At 35.7% G+C, this 21,065-nt stretch overlaps 1 protein-coding gene across 1 annotated transcript; it reads left to right on the plus strand.

Annotated features, from left to right (window-relative positions):
- Positions 1-7,822: 7,822 nt before the first annotated feature.
- LOC308676397 (vomeronasal type-2 receptor 26-like) lies at positions 7,823-20,344 on the plus strand (the record flags this gene model as incomplete). The annotated part of the gene is made up of 7 exons (XM_081342209.1): positions 7,823-7,989; positions 9,201-9,495; positions 10,614-10,949; positions 14,463-14,561; positions 15,469-15,684; positions 16,585-16,711; positions 19,443-20,344. 7 exons carry the CDS (start codon positions 7,823-7,825, stop codon positions 20,342-20,344), a joined length of 2,142 nt encoding a protein of 713 aa, XP_081198335.1.
- Between the last annotated feature and the right edge of the window lie 721 nt (positions 20,345-21,065).

Consider the following 21,065-nt stretch of genomic DNA (forward strand, 5'->3'; position numbering starts at 1 on the left):
AGTGTCTGGTTGTCATTTGTCCCTACTTATCTAAGTACCAAAGGGAAATACATGGTGGCTGTGGAGATCTTCTCCATTTTGGCTTCCAGCACTGGGTTATTGGGTTGCATCTTTGCTCCAAAATGTTATATCATCATTTTGAGGCCTGATCTAAATAGCAAAGGACAATTAATAAGAACCAACAAGACCGAAAATAACTTTTGAAGTCTGTGCTTGTATAGAATGATGCAGCAATACAATCTGAGAAATAAATCTGAGTAATAAATACTTTGTATCTATTCTTATGCATTTCTCCATCTATTTCCCATTCTCTCCCTCACTCTTGAAGTACAAATTCTCATTTTAAATTATTTTGATTAATACTGTAGTACTCTGAGTGCTGCCCTTTAAGAATAAAAATAGCAACATTTATGCTTGATTTGTTTTGTGTTTAAGCAAAGATTATCACATTTCTAGAAAAGGCACAGCAAAGGATTTATTGTTCCTTCTGGCCAACTATCATCTTTCATAATATTATGATATTTCTTTCTTTTTTTAATTTGTAAGAACACAGAGTTGCTCTAAAATTGGGCAATCCTAAAATTATATTTGTAAAATATAAATAATCAAATAACTATAATTTTTCTTAATTAGGGTGACATGATGCTGGTTGGTTAGAGATGACACAATGTTGCTTGACTATGGGTGACATGATAGCAGTGTTCCAGTATTTTAGAGGCTGCCACAAAGAATAGGGGGCGGGGGTGTCACCTTATTTTCCAAAGCACTAGAAGGCAAGACACAAAACTATGAATGGAAATTAATCAAGGAGAGAAGCAACCTGGAAATAAGGAGAAATTTCCTAACAGTGAGAACAATTAACCAGTGGAAAGATTGCCTTCAGAGATTGTGGGTGATCCAGAATTTGAGGTTTTAAAGAAGAGACTGGACAGCCACTTGCCTGAAATGGTATAGGGTCTCCTGTTTGAGAAGTGGGTTGGACTAGAAGACCTCCATGGTCCCTTCCAGCTCTATTCTGATTCTGAATGTTGCATATGGTTCTCGAAGCCACCCCAAAATTCAGTTGGTAATCCATAGAGACTTTGAAAATAGTGGGATTTTTTTAACACATTGTAAGTTTTAAATAACGGTACTTGTAATCCATCTCACATGTAATTTGTATTTGCATAAGTAGCCTGTCTTCCTTATTTTCCCCACCCTACTAATGTTTCTTCCCAATTTAAATCCTAGATCAGTCTAACCCCTCTATCCATCTGGTGCAGCGAATTCTGCTTTTTAATAAAACATTATAATAAATGATAATAAAACTACCAGACTTCTCTGATTTTTCACCACCATAGACTAACAGCTCTTTCCACAATGTCTGGAAATTAGAATTCTAAATAAGCCTTTTAGCAACTGATAACTGATTACAGAGGAGATACGTGATTTCATTTATTTAATTCTAACTGGCATTAAATATTTGGCTACCTATCCAAGAAGATGCAAGGAGTTGTATATGTGAAATAGTAAAACATAGTTCCATCATGACATTTACACTTTTATAATTTTGGCTGGCTATCCTGAAGTGCCATATATAATTCTGCTTTTTCAGTTCTACTGTCCATGGAAATTATGGTGATACTTGCATCATGAATCCACAGCTGTGCAGAGTCCCTCAGCAATAATGATTTTGTCTATAATTATCAGGAGCATTGTAATTTGTTAGCGTAGTGAAATCTCTTGTGATTTTCCAGAAGTCACTGACAGAGAAAGAGAAGAAAAAAAGAAATCATCAAAAACACTCAAATAAATTCTACTGTACTCTTAAAATCAAGATTAGCAATGGGAAACAGGTAGAGAGGTCTGTCAGCTGGAGCCTTGATGGTTTCCATATTTTATACTTAAACCAACTTTTCACTGAAGTATATCTTGCTGGGAGCTAAAAGGATTCAATACCATGGAGAAATCTTACAATATAGGAATATAGGGAACATGCAATTGGGGCACTGGCTGTGCAGGTTGTGCAATTGGGACTTGGCCTGCAGGAGGCACTGGTTGTGCAGGCTGTGCCATCCAGACATAGCCAGCAGGGGGCACCAGTGGCGCCTGTGCCAGGGCCTGCGGCAGTTGCATTGAAGCTGCTACAGGTACTGGTGCTGTGGGTGGCTGTACTTGAGCTGCAATGCCACCCTGGCCAGCAGAAGGTGCTGGCGCTTGAGCTGCTACAGTAAGTTGGCCTGCAGTCAGCACTGGCCTTTGTATTTGAGGAACCAGTGGAGGCTGCACTTGGGGTGAAGGCCGCTGTGCTCCATCTGAGACAGGAACTTTAATGGTAGCAGTATGAATAGGCATTCTAGCTGAAGCTCCCAATGAATGAGGAGGTGTGGCAGCTTGGAGCGATGCCTGCTGAAGGGACATCTGTGAAAATGCATTCTGCATTCTTTGAAATGCATCTTGTAAAATAGATTCACCATCAGATGGTGCTATAACATTAGATTCAGGCACCATTGTATCCTCACGTGTCATTTGACACAGAAGGCAGTCAGGCTCCCATTCGTCTGACACAAGATTCCACTGTGGGCATGCCTCTGTCTTTGAGGAAGAAGGCAAAATGGCGATCCCTTGTGGGTGTGGCTTTGCTTGTGAAGAGGGAGGCAAAATGGCCGATTCTGAAAACTGAATGCCAGCAGAGACTCTCCCATGCTTTTTATACCATGCTGCACACAACTTTGCGTTTTGCAACTCCTGCTCAAAAACTTCAATTTGTTCATAATAACTTTGCAAAGCCTTCTCCTGCACAGTTTGCTCAGGGCTTGGAGGATAATAGCTCACCTCCTTCCCTAGTGAAGCCTTAGGTCTAGCACCAAATCTCTCATAATCAGCCTGATCCCCATGAGCAGAGGTTACTGCTGGGGCATCAGCTTGAGAGTCTGTAAAAACAGAAAATGGTGAAACTGACCTTGGCTCAGAGGCTGCTTCTCCAAGATGTGTAGCCGATGCCAACGGAGTCTGTAAACTTGAAGGGATATCTCTCTGTGAAATGGCTTCCTCCTCCTCAGCAGACAGATAACCGGCCTTCTTCTTTCTCCTTTTTCTCGGCATATTTGCAGCAATTAATCACAGCCTCCTCAGTGCCAGACTAACTGCCTGGCTAATTGCCTATCAATAAATCTTGAAAATAAAAATAAACCATCCTCGGGGACCAAATGTCGTGGAACAATTAACAGTCCGACCAGAGGAGGATGGACCGTGGTTCATTTGCATGGTCAATATCAAAGAAAAGAAATCCAAGGCATATTCTATAGTAAAACTTTTAATGAGAAAACAAAAGACCTAAACAGACTACATTCTCTCATCAGGCAGAAGAACAAAGATAGGAGTAACTGTGGGAAACTTTTTCTAGGCATGTGCACAAAACAGTTTAAAACCAAAACATGGCTGGACATAGCTGGATTCACTATGGTTACATGATAAAATAATAACACAGGTGCAGAGCAGAAAGAGATGTACAATTAAAAATGAGCAAAGCTGGCAAAACTAAAAAAACACACAGTGACAGTCTAGAGATTGCAATAGGATGATAGGATGATATTATTTATCTTCTTTTTTCCAGTAGCTGTACTTGTTTTTTTCTTTGTTATACTGTTTAATAACTTTGTGTATATGTGTACTTCACCCTTCCCCAATGGCTATAATAATAGAAAATATTGATCTATATTATTCACAATAATGTAATTTGCTCTCATTCTAAAAACTGCTGATATTTCTATAGCAAAAGCGTAATTAATTTTAAAGTTCTTGTGTTGTACCATCTTTCTCTAATAGTAATATATTTGCACAATCAATAGTCTTTAATTCAAGTTAATGTCATTATAGTAAGTCACAATCAAATATGTCTCAATATAGTAATCAAAGCCAATTTTATTTCATGAATTAGAATTTAGTGTCCAAAATTAATTCTGAAACCATCAGTGTTAGTAAAAGGTGCAAGATTCCATGAAATGAAAAGGTTTTTTGAAGTACTCAAGATAGCATACAGTAAATTTCAATTGTGAGGTTAAAATTAAAAAAAAATGTTAAAATATAGGAGGAAAGCTGAATTAAATGACATATGTATATATTTCGGAGCAAATGAAAGCAAAGATAATTCTATGAAATAAAGTCATTAATGATTTGATGAGGCATACATTTTTTGATACTTAGTAACTTTTTTAGTTTTAATTCATTCAAGTAAATTCAAAGTAGAAAAAATTGAGTTTCTGTCAATACTGTAACTGTAACGAGAATTAATAATACTTTTATCCCTTTTAGGGATTGTTTCCTTACTAGATAAAATTTGGTATGCAATAAATATGACTCTGTAAAATATTGAACATTGATTAAATACCCCAGAAAAAAGTAAAAGATCATACTTTAATCTTTTGTGTGCTCTCTTTGTGTCTCCTTAGAAACTATGATTACATCCTTGCATGCAGGCATTATATTGTATATTACAAGTGATGAATTATTACATGAAATTAATTCTTGACTTTGCAGTGCACTGCCTAAATTTTATCAGCATGTTCTAGCCATGGTCTTTGCTATCCATGAGATAAATAAGAATCCATGTTTCTTGGACAATATCACTCTTGGTTTCCACATCTATGACAGCTACTATACAGCCCAGATGGCTTATTGGACCACTTTAGATCTGCTTTTCAAATCACAGAGATTTACCCCCAATTACAAATGTCACTTGTCTGAAAAAGTAATTGGAGTTATTGGTGGACTTAGCTATTCTATCTCCTTGAGAATGGGTGACATCTTGGATATTTACAAGATTCCACAGGTAGTCTCAGCTCTTTGGAATTTAAACTCATTCTATTCATGCATACTTTTTCTGAGAAATAAATACATATATATGCAAATATATGTGTCCCAGGATGTGTTGCAGGATCCAGTCTGGGTTGGTCACTGGAATCAGAGATTTAGTCTTCCAAGCTTTCAGACTCATGGTGGAGCCCATCCTCAGGGAACTTCTCTCTACCAAATGTACTCTCTACATTTTAGTAGAGAGAAGCTCCCTGAGGATGGGCTTCAGCCTGATTCTAAAAGCTCAGAAGACTAAACCTCTGGTCCCAGTGACCAACCCAGGTTGGATTCTGTAAATCCATTTTCCCTGTGTTTGTTCCAAAAGCATTTTTTTAAAGAGAGAGGAAAAGAGGTGGTTTATGATGTATACTATTAAATCTATTAATTATCCTATCTATTAAGAAAAAAATTATGAGGTCCACAGATCAAAGGTAGTGTGAACCAAAACTGTATCTGTGCTTACCAACCCATAATCAGACAGACATTCAGGAACTGAATTAATCAGATCTTAGAATTAATTAATCAGATCATTAAAATCTCTAAGCACATCTTTGGGTGGAAACGAAGAGCACATTCTCTTCAAAACATCATATACATTTTTAAAGTGATGCAAATATATATCAGAGCAACAGTAACAGACAACTCTAGCTTGTTAGATGCTCCCTTGTGTTTGTACTTCACTGTCCACTCCATATACTAGGATGACCACATTGTTGGGATAACCATATTTTCAATTTGTTTTCTGATAAATATATGGGACAGTTTGACTTAGAAAACAAAAATAGAACTGAATGACCATTAGATTGCCTTTTGTCTGGAAAGGATTCCTGCTCAGAAGCAGACTTTGAATTCAATAGCTGAAGCAGTCCCATCCAATTCATTAATTGAGTGATTTCACAACATTGATTTACATTCAACAGCAAACCAGGAAGAAGATTTTTTTTCCCCTTTCAACAGCATTAAAACCCAACCTATTTTTGCAATAATTTTATTTTATCCAAAAGGTCAAACTACAAAATCCAAAAGAAAAAAAATAAATAGAGACAAAACAAAACTAAACAAAAACATTGAGAAAAAATATGATTTTTTTTTTAAAAAGGACAAAAACACAGATTATCCTTCCTAGATAAACACTGACAATCTATTACAATAGATCGCCCCACCTTGCAAAGCAGGTCCAAAATTTATAAGCTTGTAAATCTATTTGCAACCCAATTGACCTGTCATACATTGCATATATGAAAGAAAAAAATAGTTAATGGGTTAAAAACAGCAAAATTAAAGTTCAAAGCACTCTGTTAATGGTTTGTTATTGTAATTTACTCATAGAAAGTCTACACAGTTTCTTATTTACCACAAATCAACTTGATCATTATTTCTGAGTCCAGAGTCAAGTACCCTCATTTGGTTCTTAATAATGAAACCTTTCCATGGGTTTTTAATTGGCGTCTAGTCATGCCGGCCACATGACCACGGAGACGTCCTCGGACAAGCGCTGGCTCTTTGACTTTGAAACAGAGATGAGAACCCGCCCCTAGAGTTGGAAACAACTAGCATGCATATGCGGGGGAACCTTTACCTTTATTAATCAATAATCAATCAATCAATCATCAGTAACTATTTCAAATAAACTACAGTTTATTTGCTCTCAGACATATGAACCTAATATTCTTTTTAAAGTATTTGATGTGCTGGACAAACAATATGGGAGGAGATAGACTTCAATGACATCTTGGTTAAGTAGCTTGAGGCAAAGTCAAAGCTAGAATTCCATGGTCCTGCTTAGTTCCCAAACAGGTAATCCTTGACTTATAACCACATTTGAGCCCCAAATTTCTATTGCAAAGCAAGACAGTTATTAAATGAGTTTTGTCCCGTTTTACGACTTCTCTTGCCACAATTGTTAAGTGAGTCCATTGACTTTGCTTGTCAGAAGGTTGCAAAAGGTGGTCACATCACACTGGGACACTGCAACTATCACAAACATGAGCCAGTCACCAAGTGTCTGAATTTTGATCACCTCACCATAGGGATCCCACAACGCTCATAAGTGTGAAAAATGGTAATAATTCACTGCCTTCGTAACTTTAAACTGTCATTAAATGAATGAATATATATGGGGTCAAGCTGTCTTTGAGTCAAATTTGTCCCCACTGATTGATTCTATCCATTTTCTAGTTAGCACCATAGAAATGGATTTTCACTGCAACCTCTGAGCTGGTGATTTGGTTTTTGTCTTTTGTTACTTTGCAATGGTAGGGGGAAATTTGAACCTGGTGATTTCTATTGTTATTTAATTGATTTTTTATAACTTCTATTCCCATTTTGGAGTCATCTGTGTATTTAACAGTGTTCAAATCCCAATAGAATTTATGCAACTGATTCCTTAACAGTTCTATTACCTTCCATGCAACTATGGAAATCACTATAATATTCTGTGCTAAAACCTCCAGAGGCTTTCCAGAAGAATCAATTAAATCTGAATATTTTATATACACCCTGGTATTCTGTCAATAGACAAGAGAATGCTTATTATGGCAGCTTCTCTCTTATAATGCACAAATCAGATTCAAATATTGATGTTCAGTTAGCCCTCAAAGCCAACTTTTGTAAATTGAGGGAGAGAAAGAACATAGAACATACAATATCAGAGTTACAAGGGACATTGGAGATTTTCTAGTCCAACTCCCTGCTCAAGCAGGAGACCCTATACCATTTCAGACAGCTGGCTGTCCAGTCTCTTCTTAAAAGCCTCCAGTGATGGAGCATCCACAACTTCTGAAGGCAAGATGTTCTGATAGAGACTATGCAAGATCCTCTGGGAAATAAAGCTGTCAGTCATCTGATCACTCAAATTGAAATCTGGTCAACAGTCACAATAATGTAGTAGAGAGAAATGGAAAGGTTAATGTGTAGAGGGAACATGGTCCTCAGAATGGGAATGATGCTGGCTCTGTTTTTTCTATTCTTTCTCCCCAATGGAGTGAACATGTTGCATGCCTTTTCATGCCCTGGACAAGATCCTCTCTACATCCCCCATGAATGGTATGAACCAGGTGATTTCTTCATTGGTGGGATGGTGTCTCATATCCATTACGTCTTCTTCAACATTTTCTTTAACAAACACCCTTCTCAGGAGCCACTTAACATCCCAATGTAAGAGGTTTTCATAACCCCCACGGTAGACACTAGTTTATAAAAATACATATTATTTTACTGTGGCTTTTTCATGCTTATTTGAATGTTTACAAAGTATTTAATTCTGAAAGGATGGATGGATGGATGGATGGATGGATGGATGGATGGATGGATGGATGGATGGATGGATGGATCAATATAAACAATAGCCATTTGTTGAGAATAAAGTGAAATGTTCAGGCTTCACTGTGAGGAGAATCTTCTCATATTATCAACAGAATACTTGAAAATTCAGCTGTGGTCTACTTTAGGACATAGAGGAATATTATTCAAAAAGGACACAATGACACAAAATCTGCTTAGATCTCTATGTCTCCTTCCTGACTTCCAGTTCTAATGCATAGTTTTTTAGTCTTCCATTTGTAGAAGGGGAAAATGGAAGACCAGACTTTATTATGCCTCCTTATTTATAAAGAGATATAACACACATATTATTTTGAACTTTGTAAGGAATACATGATCTGAAAGTAGGAAAAAAATGAGATATAGACTATATTAGAAAACCATCATTAAAAAGATGCTTAATGATCAAGACCACATATACTGGGTTTAAATTTCTTCATATTACACCTTTCACTAAAGATCAGAAGTGCAGAGTTCAAATGTTGTCCTCAGTAATCAAAGTTTTGTTTGCTCTATTTTTTCCTATACTGATTCTTTTATTAGTCCTTATATTTATATATAAGAGATACTGTTATAGGTTTCTATGCACATGTATAGATTTGATCCTGTTGAGATTATTTCTTAGTAATGGCTTTAGACATTTTGCCAGTTATGAATAAAATTATTTGGACAACCCAGCTTGGATGACTGATCCTCAGTACAATCAAAACAATCAAGAAGAACCAAGCTGTCAAAAGGAAGAAAGTGGAATTAAAACTCTGTTTTGACAACTTCATGCTGCTGAGAACAGCTCTCAGAAATCAAAGATTACTTTGGTTAAAAAGTTATCCAAACGTGTTTCATTATATGGCATGAAAGCCTGAAGCTACAATCCATTCCATGATTATCACATTTTCATTAAGGATGCTAATTTGATTCTTTACTAAAATTTTATATACTAAGGAACATACAATTATCCATTCAAAGCTACATCAGTATGTCCTAAACATATTGATTTTGTGTGCTGTTTAAAACTATCATCTAATCAAAACGTCCTCCATTTCTAGAGTGGTGACCAAGTTCTATCAGCATATCCTAGCCTTGGTCTTTGCTATTGATGAGATCAATAACAATCCCAAGATTTTACCCAATGTTACTCTTGGGTTCCACATCTTTGACAGCTACTGTGATTCAAAGATGATTTACCGCACCATTTTGGACCTGCTCTTCACTTCATTCCAAGAGTTCATTCCAAACTACAAATGTGGTGGACAAAAAAATGTAATAGGTGTTATTGGGGGATTTGGCTCTGATACAACCTCCCGCATGGCAGATATCTTGTATCTTTATAAGATTCCACAGGTAATAAATGAGGATATCTCAATTTTTATTAATTTGTCCCCTTCATTAAAAGTATAGCAGTATAATGGTCCTTTAGTTTAGAGTGATGTGATAAGGTGTAAACAAAAAGAGCTGAACTTATTTCAGTATTTACATTATCATATTCATAAATGCACACACTAGTTTCAGATGGTGTCATACCATGATTTAACTTAGGTATGACTAATTGAAATATTAGGAGCCAGTTTGTTGTAGCAGTTAAAGACCAGGTTGGAAACCTAGTGATAGGATTTCTAATCCTGTTTTGAAATGAAACCAGCTGGATGACTTTGGGCCAGTCACTCTAGGAAGAAAACAAGAGCAAACTACTGGATGAGCAGCAAAATGACTCAAGCTAGTTGAGTCTAGTTGCCATGATTCAACCTTCAGACACCTTTGTCTGGATGACTGAGAGTCTTCAACATATTTGTACTGGCATTTCTGAATAAGAAAAGAAGTGCTTAAATCAATCAATGAAGCAATGATTTGTGATAAATAACAAAGTAGAATCCCTGATTAAACTCTGAAATTTTCACTTTTTTTTCTTTTGAGAAGATTTCATATGGCTCATTTGAACCAGCATCCAATGATCAGATCCATTCTGCTCCTTTTCTCCGCATGGCTCCCAGTGAATTACTTCAGTATCAAGGACTTGTCCAATTGCTTCTGTATTTCCAATGGTGGTGGATTGGACTCATGGCTACAGATGATGAGAGTGGAACCTATTTCTTACGAACTGTTGAACAAATACTTTTACAAAAAGGAATCTGTCCAGCATTCTCAGAAAGGTTGACAAAACATATCTATTTTTTTATGAAATAGATACAATGATCTTTAACAGAATTGACATTTTAAAGAATTTTATGTTCAGTACAGCTAAAGTTGTCATTGTTCATGGAGAAACTGCATCCATTACTTGGTTGACAATTGCTATACAAACAAGTCAGACCATGTTTCCATGGGAAAAAGGGAAATACAGTCCAAAAAGGGTATGGGTTACTACAGCCCAAATTGATTTCACCTTATTTCACTTTCAAAAGTTTGCTGGTGCTAAACCCCAAATCTTCCATGGAGCTCTTTCTTTCAATATTCACTCAAAGCAAATTAAAGGTTTTCAACAATTTCTTGAGACTGTAAATCCTTTTTGGGAAGAAAAAGATGGTTTTATCCATGAATTCTGGCAACAAGCATTCAACTGTTTCCTTTTCAAAATGAATCTCTTAAATCTCGCCTTTGAACCATGTACTGGAAAGGAAACTTTAAAGGATCTTCCTGCACCATTCTTTGAAATGAGCATGCTAGGTCATGCTTATAGTATCTATAATGCTGTCTATGCATTGGCTTATACCTTACATGCAATGGACTCAACCAAAATCAATAACCGACCAGCAGATCATGGAGGCAGACTGTTACCTCGCAATATGAAACCTTGGCAGGTAATATTATTTGAATGACCAAAGGCAGCATTTAAAAATATTGACAAGATCCAGCTGACCTTTTCCGTTCTTGGATGTTAGGTAGGGCCATATCCACTTGGTGCTTTAATTGGGAGATCACCAGAAGATCCAAAACTTATATGGTAGATTCTAAAACACAAAAGACCTCCATAGTGTTTCCAGAAGCCTGCATGGACTTGTAAATAACAGAGTTGGAAGGGACTTTGGAAATCTAGTCCAACCCCCTGCTCAAGCAGGAAACCCTGTAACATTTCAGACAAATGGTTGTCCAATCTCTTCTTTAAAATATTCAGTCCTGGAGCACCCACGACTTGTGAAAGCAAGTCATGCCGGTGATTAATTGTTCTAACTGTCACAAAATTTCTCCTTATTTCTAGGATTAGTTTCCACCTATTGCTTCTTGTCCAGCTGTCAGGTGCTTTGGAGAGTACATAGGTTGACCCCCCTCTTCTTTCTGGCAGTACCTTAGATATTGGAATACTGCTATCATGTCACCCCTAGTCCTTTTCAATGTGTGTTGACCTCAACTTGAGCAAGTCTTTTTTACAGAATAACAGAGTTGGAAGGGATCATGTTGATCATCTAGTCCGGGGGTGTCAAACTGCCAGCCCACGGGCCGTACGCATCATCTGGAAGCTGCGCCCACCCCATTGCCGGCAATGGCAAAACTGTCCCGATACATTGCGCGACATCACGTGACGTCACAAGTTTCACATGTCTGATCTAGTCCAACCCCCTACTCAAGCAGGAGACTCTATACGATTTCTGACAAGTGGCTGTCCAGTCTCTTCTTGAAAGCTTCCAGTGATGAAGCACCCACAACTTCTGAGGGCAAGTTCTTCCATTGGTTAATTATTCCCACTGTCAGAAAATTTCTCCGTATTTCTAGGTTGAATCTCTCCTTGATCAGTTTCCATCCATTGTTCCTTGTCTGGCCTTCAGCACTTTTAAAAATAGGTTGATCCCCTCCTCTCTATGACAGCTCCTCAAATCTTGGACACTGCTATCATGTCACCCCTCATCCTTCTCTTCACTAGACTAACCATGCCCAATTCTTGCAACTGTTCTTCATATGTTTTAGCCTCCAGGCCCCTAATCATCTTTGTTCCTCTTCTCTATGCTCTTTCTAGAGTCTCAACATCTTTTTATAGTGTGGTGACCAAAACTGGATGCAATATTCTAGGTGTGGTCTTACTAAGGCTTTATAGAGTGGTATTAGTACCTTACATGATCTTGATTCAATTCCTCTCTTGATGCAATTTAGGATTGCATTGGCTTTTTTGGCTGCCACCACACACTACTGACTCATATTTGATTGATTGTCCACTAGGACTCCAAGATCCCTTTCACAATTACTGCTATTAAACCAGGTTTCACCTAATCTGTATGTGTACTTTTGGTTTTTCTTGCCTAAGACTTTATTTTTCTCTACACTGAATTTTATTTTGTTGGATGGGGCCCATTATTCAAGTCTGTCAAGATCTTTTTGGATCCTGAGCTTGTCTTCTGGGATGTTGGCTATTCCAGCCAGATTAGTGTCATCTGCAAATTTGATGAGTTCCCCCTATATTCCCTCATTTCAGTCATTTATGAAGATATTGACAAGTACTGGACCTAAGACAGAACCTTGTGGTACCCCACTGCTTACTTCCCTCCATGTAGATGTAGTACCATTAAGGATGACTCATTGTGTATGGTTTGTCAGCCAGTTACAAATCCATCTGGAGGGGATGCTGTCTATTCCACCTTTTTCTAATTACCAAGAAGTAAGTTGTGGTCTATTTTGTCGAATGCCTTGTTGAAATCTAAGTATATCATGTCCACAGCATTTCACTGGTCTACTAATTTAGTTACTTTGTCAAAGAATGAAATAAAACTGCTTTAGCATGATCTGTTTTTAACAAACCCATACTGATTTCTAATTATAACTTTATTTATTTCTAGATGTTTGCAGATCTGCTTTTTGATTATTGATGTTAGGCTGATTGGTCTGTAGTTTCTTGGGTTTGTTTTTTTTTCCCCTTTTTTGAAGATGGGAACCACCTCAGTTTTTTTCCAGACCTCTGATAGTTTCCCAATGCTCCAGGATTTTTGAAAGATATGGTACAGTGGTTCTGAGATGACGTCTGCCAGTCCATTCAGAACTTTAGGATGCAATCCATCAGGTCCCAGTTATTTATATTCATCAAGATCAGATAGGTATTCTTTAACCATTTCCTTGCTTATTTTAATTTTTATTTCTAGTCTTTCTTTTTCAGTTAGGTTTTTGGTAGGTTGGGCTATAGTTTCTTTTTATGTGAAGACTGAGGAAAAAAATGACTTAAGCAGCTTTGCTTTCTCTCTATTGCCTGCTACTTCCTTGCCATCCTCTCTCTTAAGTGGACCTATTATTTCTTGTTATTTATATGTTGAGAGAAACTTTTTTTATTATCTTTGACTTTTGTTGCAAGTCTTTTTTTCATTTTGACCCTTTGCTTTCCTGACTTCATCTTTGCAGATTTGGGCTATCTGTTGATAGTCTTAGTTATGTGTCCCTTTTTCTTTTGTAACTGTTCTTTTCGTCTTTCAGTTTATCAGAGAGATTTTTGTGCAACCATGCTCATTTCTTCTTGGATCTCTTTTTTTCAGTAGTATTGTGCTAGACTGGGCTTTTATGATCATATTTTTCAGAGTTTCCCAAGCTTCTTGACGTGTTTTCCCGTTTAGGATATTCATCTTTCCCAAGCTCTCTCTGAGTTTGTTAAAGTCAGCTCTTTTAAAAACTAAAACTCTGGTATGATTATGTTCTTTGCTTGTGTTTGCATTATATTGAATTCCAATATGACATGGTGACTGTCATCCAAGGTTAAACAAATCAAGCACTGATCAGGATGTCATTGATTTTTATTAGAAACCAAAAAGCATTTTATATTAAGAATACAGGTATATCTATTCTTTTAACACATCAAATGGTTTTACTGCATAATCTAAAGAACTGAGTTTTTTATTGGGAAGATTTTAATTAGGGCAAAGAAATGGTTAATAATTCTGTTGTGAACTATAACTTCATAAGTCACTATCAACCCACACCTTCATAGAGGAAGATGGGGAATTATTTTCTTTTTTTTTAATCCAGTATGCTGGGAACAAAATGATGTAGTGAAGAATAAAGATTCTATCTAACTTGCCCAGCAGTAGAATCACTCTCTGAAAACACAACTGAACTTAATGAAATTTCACGTGGAGGGGATAAAACAGCAAAATAAAAAAAGATTTTTGAAAATTGGCCCAATCTAGGCCCCCCCAAAAAAATCAGGAAAAAAACCTATTGACTCAGAATGTTGTCAACAGTTCTATTTTATGCTCCACAAAATCCTTCTTTTAGCTCACATAACCAAAAGTCGGGCTACTATTAAAGGGATAAAAAGAATTTCAGAAAGTCTGTTTTACAGACTTTTGCTAATTTGTTTTTAAGTGAATTATACATTATTCCATGAAAACTTGTAAACACAGGGCCTAACAAAGACCCAATGGAAGCTAATCAAAGACACAGAGACACATGTGTATGAAGCTCATGTACCTGCTGCTCAAAGGACCTTTATTAAACAACAAGTAAGAGGAAGTCTGTTGATATCAGCTGGCAGTTTATTCCATGAAAAAATGGACAAATTCCATTCCATGGCTTAAGTCATACATACCAATAACTCATAGGTATGTGTCAGTGATATGTTTCTGATCTCCCAAAGTTGTTCTTCATTTCTAGAGAAGTCTACCATATTTTCCCCAGATAATTTGTCCATTTGACAAATTTCAGTCTCTTTCTGGAATGCCTGGAATTGGGATATTTCTAGAATGTTTACATCGTGCTAGTCCATGTGTGAATAAATCTGTTTCTCAGTGCAAGATTTAGAAAAGATTCATCTCCTTTCTTTCAGAATTTAGATATTTATGATCACATATAAGTGTGTATGTATATTTAAATAAAGGGAGGGTGTGGATATTATTTAAATGAAGGAAATATGTCATGCACGTACCTTCTCATCTGAATTTTGCTAATTAGAGTAAGTCCTAAAGCCCTTCCTGAATTTGTTACTTAAACATTTAAAGAAAAGAATGATGATATTGGTAATGTTATCCATTCAGTCATGTCTGACTCTTGGAGATTCTATGGGCCAGGTCTCCCCACATTTTCTGATCTTGCACTATTTTGTTGCTCTGGCTATTGTCAGCTTTAATGGAGTCCAGCCATCATGTTCTTTGTCACCCTGGTTTCCTTTTACCACTAACTCTTCCAAATATAATTGCTTTCTCCAGTGAATTCCCCCTCAGGACATGGCCAAAATAAGTGAGGTGCAGTTTAGTGATTAAAAAAAAGAATAGAATCAAAGTAAACACTTACTATTTTAATCATTGACTTATTGTGTGATTTGCCTATCAAACAGGAGGCATTTGGTGGAAAAAAGAGAAAAGACATTGTAATCCTTTATAACCCATTACATTATTTTTCCTTCTTCTACAGCTTGATTCATTCCTTAGGAGGATTTCATTCAACAATAGTGCTGGAGATGAAATCATGTTTAATGAACATGGAGAATTGGCAGGTGGATTTGATATTACAAACTTGGTCACTTTTTCTAATAATTCCTATATCAAGGTCCACATTGGAAGGTTGGATCCTCACAAAGGGCTTACTATTGATAAGGACAAAATTGAATGGGAGAGAGAATTCACTAAGGTGGGAAATTATCTGTACTGCTTTTGAAAGAACAATATTCATTGTAATGATGCTAGTAGATCTGGACACTGATTGCTGGCCCAGAGAAGACCATTTTTTACCCCATAGAAAGCTCTTCCTGTAAAGAAACTATAGAACCAGTTGAACTGGAAACATACATTGGCTGAGTACACAGAAGACCGTCAATTCCAAGCCCAGGTTAACAAACATAATTCCTCCATTTGTACAGCATGTTGTACCCAAACACATGAACCAATGTAATGATTTAATGCAATAGCCTATTTCATGAAACATGCTCTTATAAGATCATGTTCTAGAGAAGCCTCAAGCACAATTTTATTTTGATTTAATGAATAGAATAGAATAGAATAGAATAGAATAGAATAGAATAGAATAGAATAGAATAGAATAGAATAGAATAGAATAGAATAGAATAGAATAGAATAGAATAGAATAGAATGGAATGGAATGGAATGGAATGGAATGGAATGGAGTGGAGTGGAGTGGAGTGGAGTGGAGTGGAGTGGAGTGGAGTGGAATGGAGTGGGATGAAATAGCTGTATTAGCCAAGTGTCATTGGACACACAAGGAATTTGTCTCCGAATTTATCATATTGTGTAAACTCACTGTGTAACAATAATTGGAAAAACAATTAGTTATCCAAGTGTGCTTTACAAATCTGGAAAAATTATTAAATCACTGGGTTATTTTATTTTGTGCTATTTTAGTTGAAACAGCCATCACTCCAAGTATAAAAATCTTCATTGAAGAGATACAATTTCCTGTTCTGGAAACACATAATAGATAGTTCCTGCAAATACATCTAGTGAAATATCAAACGTGAGATGGATCCTTCAAAGATTTCCTTAATACAAGAACAATTTCTATATTTTTGGATAGGTACCACCTCTTTCCCTGTGTAATGAAAAGTGCCACCCTGGCTACAGTAAGAAAAAGAAGGAGGGGGAGAAATTTTGCTGCTATGATTGTGCTCCATGTCCAGATGGAATGTTCTCAAACCAGGAGGGTAGGACACATTGTGCAAAGCTATAAGTGGTGTTTTAGGGGGAAAAATGCAAGAAGACATTCTCCAACTTCAGTATGAACATTAAGTACTTTTAAAAAGTTAAATGATGTAGAATGTAACTTTCCCTATATAAATATTTATTTATTTAGAGAACACATTTGTTGATCTTCCAACATTTCTCCACAGGCACTTGACTGTTAGAATCATTCTTTTCAGGGTAAATGAATATCACAAATAATACTTCATAATAACTTTTAGTAACAGCTAATCTTCAACTTTGGAAGATAATTGAGTAAAATCCAGGCACTGAATTTAACAGCTTAGGATCAAGAATGAATAAATAAGAGATGGCAAAGATTTCGGCTTATTTGAAAGATCACTCGCAGGAACGTTACATTATGGAGTGGAGAAAATGGATTGAGTATATCCAGAACAAATATGGGACTAAAAAGTTTCATGTAGCATTTGAATAAGTCTTCCTTTCCTTTCTTTTTTCTTTTTTTTTATATATATTTAATAGTAATAGTGTTTGTAGTTATCCTATATGAGCTAGAGAGTGATAGATTTTAGAGTTTATGGTTGTTAGCATTTGGATGTTCATGATTGTTTTTTTTTTGTTTTTATACCCTGTACTTAGCTCTGGGAAGTCGGGGGGGGGGGAGGGGGGAGGGGTAGGGAGGGATGGGTATGGGAGGGGGAGGGGGATTGTTAAAGATAAAATGTATGTTAAAACTTTTTAATAAAAAAAGAATGAATAAATAAGGAAAGGGAGTAATTAATACAATTTTATAGCTAACAGGAGACAGAATTGAAGATTCATCCTGTAAGGTTGTAGATTTGTTCTGGAAGAATGTGATTGATTGTATGATTAATTGAAAATTGCCTTTGTGGGTGCCAAGTAAAGAAACTATTTGTCCATTTCAAGGCATGTTACGTGATCATTTAAAAAGTAGTAATTGCCAAAAGCTACTAGAGAAATATCTGAAGAAACTTCCTGGCTAATTTAAAGGATTTGTTCCTAAAGCATGAGATAGAAAGAAGGACTTGCAACCTGTTGAAAAGAAAAGGGATAAAAGGCAAATTGCACTCTTTTTTGTATGTTTTATTAATTTTTTAACATAATCACCTTAATATGCATTGTCTGGGTTTACATTTAACAAACATTCACTAACAATTAAATTCTATAATCTATAATCCACATGATAACTTTACTTGATTTCCTCTTTCCTCCATAGTGTTCTCTTTTACCAACCTTAAGTTAATACAATTTTATTGTTTTAATAAATGATAATTAAATATAAATTTTTCTAATATTTCTACAACTAATAATCACATGAATATAATATTCCTTTTCTATCTATTCATTCTGGTTGTCTCATCATATATCCTGTTTACAGTTCTTGTTTACATTTGTTTTTCCCACAATGTTCTAAATATTTTTACTGATTAAGATTTTCTCAGAGTTAATTACATTTAATATATTTAAATCTATTTTTCTCATGTAAACCAACCCAATACTTTCACCTTTCTTAAGGAATAAATGAGACTAAAAAGAAAAAGAATAAGAAAAAGAATAAAATAAAAAGATAGTATTTCCTATAAGCTAATGCATATTTATTTCCAAAAAAAATTCATTCTTTTTTACCATAATTGTAAATGTATTTCACCTTGAGATATTCCATTTAATAAATTAATCCTCTAGTCTTTTAACTCTTAGTCAAAACATTTTTACCGTAATCCATTTATAATTTTCTTAAAGTCAATCACCTTTAGATATCTAAAACATTTCCTTTAGATAAGCCATTCCAACTCTTTTATATTACTCATATCCAAAAATGAAATAAAAAGGAGAAAGAAAAAGAAAGTACTATGTTACTTGAGGAGCTCTTCCCTCTTAAAGTCAAATTCACATCCAAAATTTTTCTGTTTCTTTAACCATTCTCAAATAGGCGTTTCTTTTTTGAATATTCTCTCTGATAGGCCCCCTCATCTATTTTCTTAATTTTCACTTTAGCCTTTTTCTTTTGCCCGATTTCTTTCTTAATCAATATGTTTTGCTGAGTCAACAAATCTTTCCATATTCTTATAGGTGTTACTGTAGATATAAAAAGTAAGTCAAGTACAGTATCTTTGTTAGAGGCATTTGCCCACTCATTTTTGTTGAAAATCTTTTTCCTTCTTTTTCTCTGCTTCTCTTGTCATTTTTTGTCCCTCCAGTTCTAGTGTTTTCCCTGGCATCTCTGCAGTCCATTTTAACCAGTCTTTTTTCTTATCCTCAAGTTTATTTTGTGGTGTTGAAATATAGGTTGTCTTTTCCAAATCCAGTATTTCTTGTAAGTTTTTTTCCACTTGGATTAAATCATATTTCTTTGTTTTGTAGGCTTCCATCTTTAAGTCTCTATCCTCAGATTTTTATTCAGTTATCCATTGTATCTGTTCCTTCTCTGTTGTATTTTCCTGGATTTTTTTTTTTGTTGTAAAGTTGAATTGGAGATGAGTTGGTTTATATTTATATATCATAAATTGCAATCTTACACACATACTCCAATCAGTAAATAAATAAAAGCTTTACCTACAAATAATAGGGCAACATTCAGAGCCATTTAATATAAGAATATTTTCCTGCATCATATTAATTGCATAAATATACATCTGGGTCTCTGTGAACATGGTACACCATAGGATTTAAATTGTGATTCTTTCTGAATAATTGTATGTTTGTTGATTTCAGATACAGCAAAATGTTTCAGTTGCCCAGAGGATCACTATCCAAACAAATTCCAGGATCAATGCCTTCCTAAAATTCCAAACTTTCTTGGTTTTGAAGATCCTTTGGCTATCATTGCAATTTTCTCAGCACTTTTACTTTCTCTTACCACAGTTCTGGTGCTAGGCATCTTCTTGAAGCACCATGATACAGCCATTGTGAAAGCCAACAATCAAAGTCTCACTTATCTTCTTCTCATCTCCCTCCTTTTGTGTTTCCTCTGTCCTTTGCTGTTTATTGGAAGGCCTAACCAAGCAACTTGCTTTCTTCGTCAGACCACTTTTGGTTTCATCTTTTCTGTCTCCCTTTCTAGCATTCTAGCCAAAACGATTTCTGTGGTCTTAGCTTTCATGGCTACCAAACCAGGATCCAGGATGAGGAAATGGGTGGGAAAAAGACTGGCCTATTCCATTGTGTTCACTTGCTCTATATTTCAAGCAGGAATCTGTGTTCTGTGGTTGGCATTTTACCCCCCATTCCCTGATGTTGATATGCGCTCAATGACTGAGGAAGTTATCATTTTATGTAATGAAGGCTCAGTTACTATGTTTTATTGCATTTTGAGCTACATGGGTTTTCTGGCTATTATCTGTTTCACTGTGGCCTTTCTAGCCAGGAAGTTGCCAGACAGTTTTAATGAAGCAAAGTTTATCACATTCAGCATGCTGGTGTTTTGCAGTGTTTGGTTGTCATTCATCCCAACCTATTTGTGCACCAAAGGAAAATACATGGTGGCTGTGGAGATCTTCTCCATCTTGGCCTCCAGCGCTGGGTTATTCAGTTGCATCTTTTTCCCTAAATGCTATATTATTGTGGTAAGACCTGAACTGAATAATCGAGTACAGCTTATTCAAAGAAAGATATAAATTTTAGAGAAATTTGTGGGCTTAGCCAAGGTACTGTAGACTATAACCTAGATGTCATAATGCAGTTCCACACCCTTAACATCCAGGAAGACAAGTTAGTTATATGTGATTATGTGACTCATTAACCTCTGGTATTTCTCTTCTCTTGAATAAGTAATAAGTCGATGTGAGTATTGTAAATTAATTATGACTTAGAGTATGATAGAAAATTGTTTCTTAATTATCTCTTGCTTGGATATATAGATAAATAAAATATATTTTGTGCATATTTCTGCATTATGGGGACATGCCTTCAGAAACAATGGGTGATTTTGAGAAGTAGTCTACAGTAGAAGACCTTACCTTGATGACATATCCATACCTGCTAGAAGACAGGCTGCTGTCACCATGATATAGTAAGGCCATCAGAAATGAACAAAACCTTTTCTTTTCTTTTCTTCTTTTTTCCCTTTTTGTACTTTATTTAATTGTCTTTTTACAATATTAATATAATTCCAAATGCATACAAAAAAAGAAACATAGAAAACACAAAAAATCTACAATTATGCAAAGAAAAAGTTGGGCAGTAATAAATTAACAAGATTGCCAAATGGATCATTTTAAGAAATTTGATTACAACAAAGGAATGACATTCTATGGTTTTTGGAAAGGGAAAATTAGATAGCCAGGAACTATATTGGGGTATACTTCCTTCACAACATGTTAATATGATTATTATGCA

Source organism: Vipera berus (genome assembly GCF_964194415.1).
Source record: "Vipera berus genome assembly, chromosome: W".
NCBI lineage: Eukaryota > Metazoa > Chordata > Lepidosauria > Squamata > Viperidae > Vipera > Vipera berus.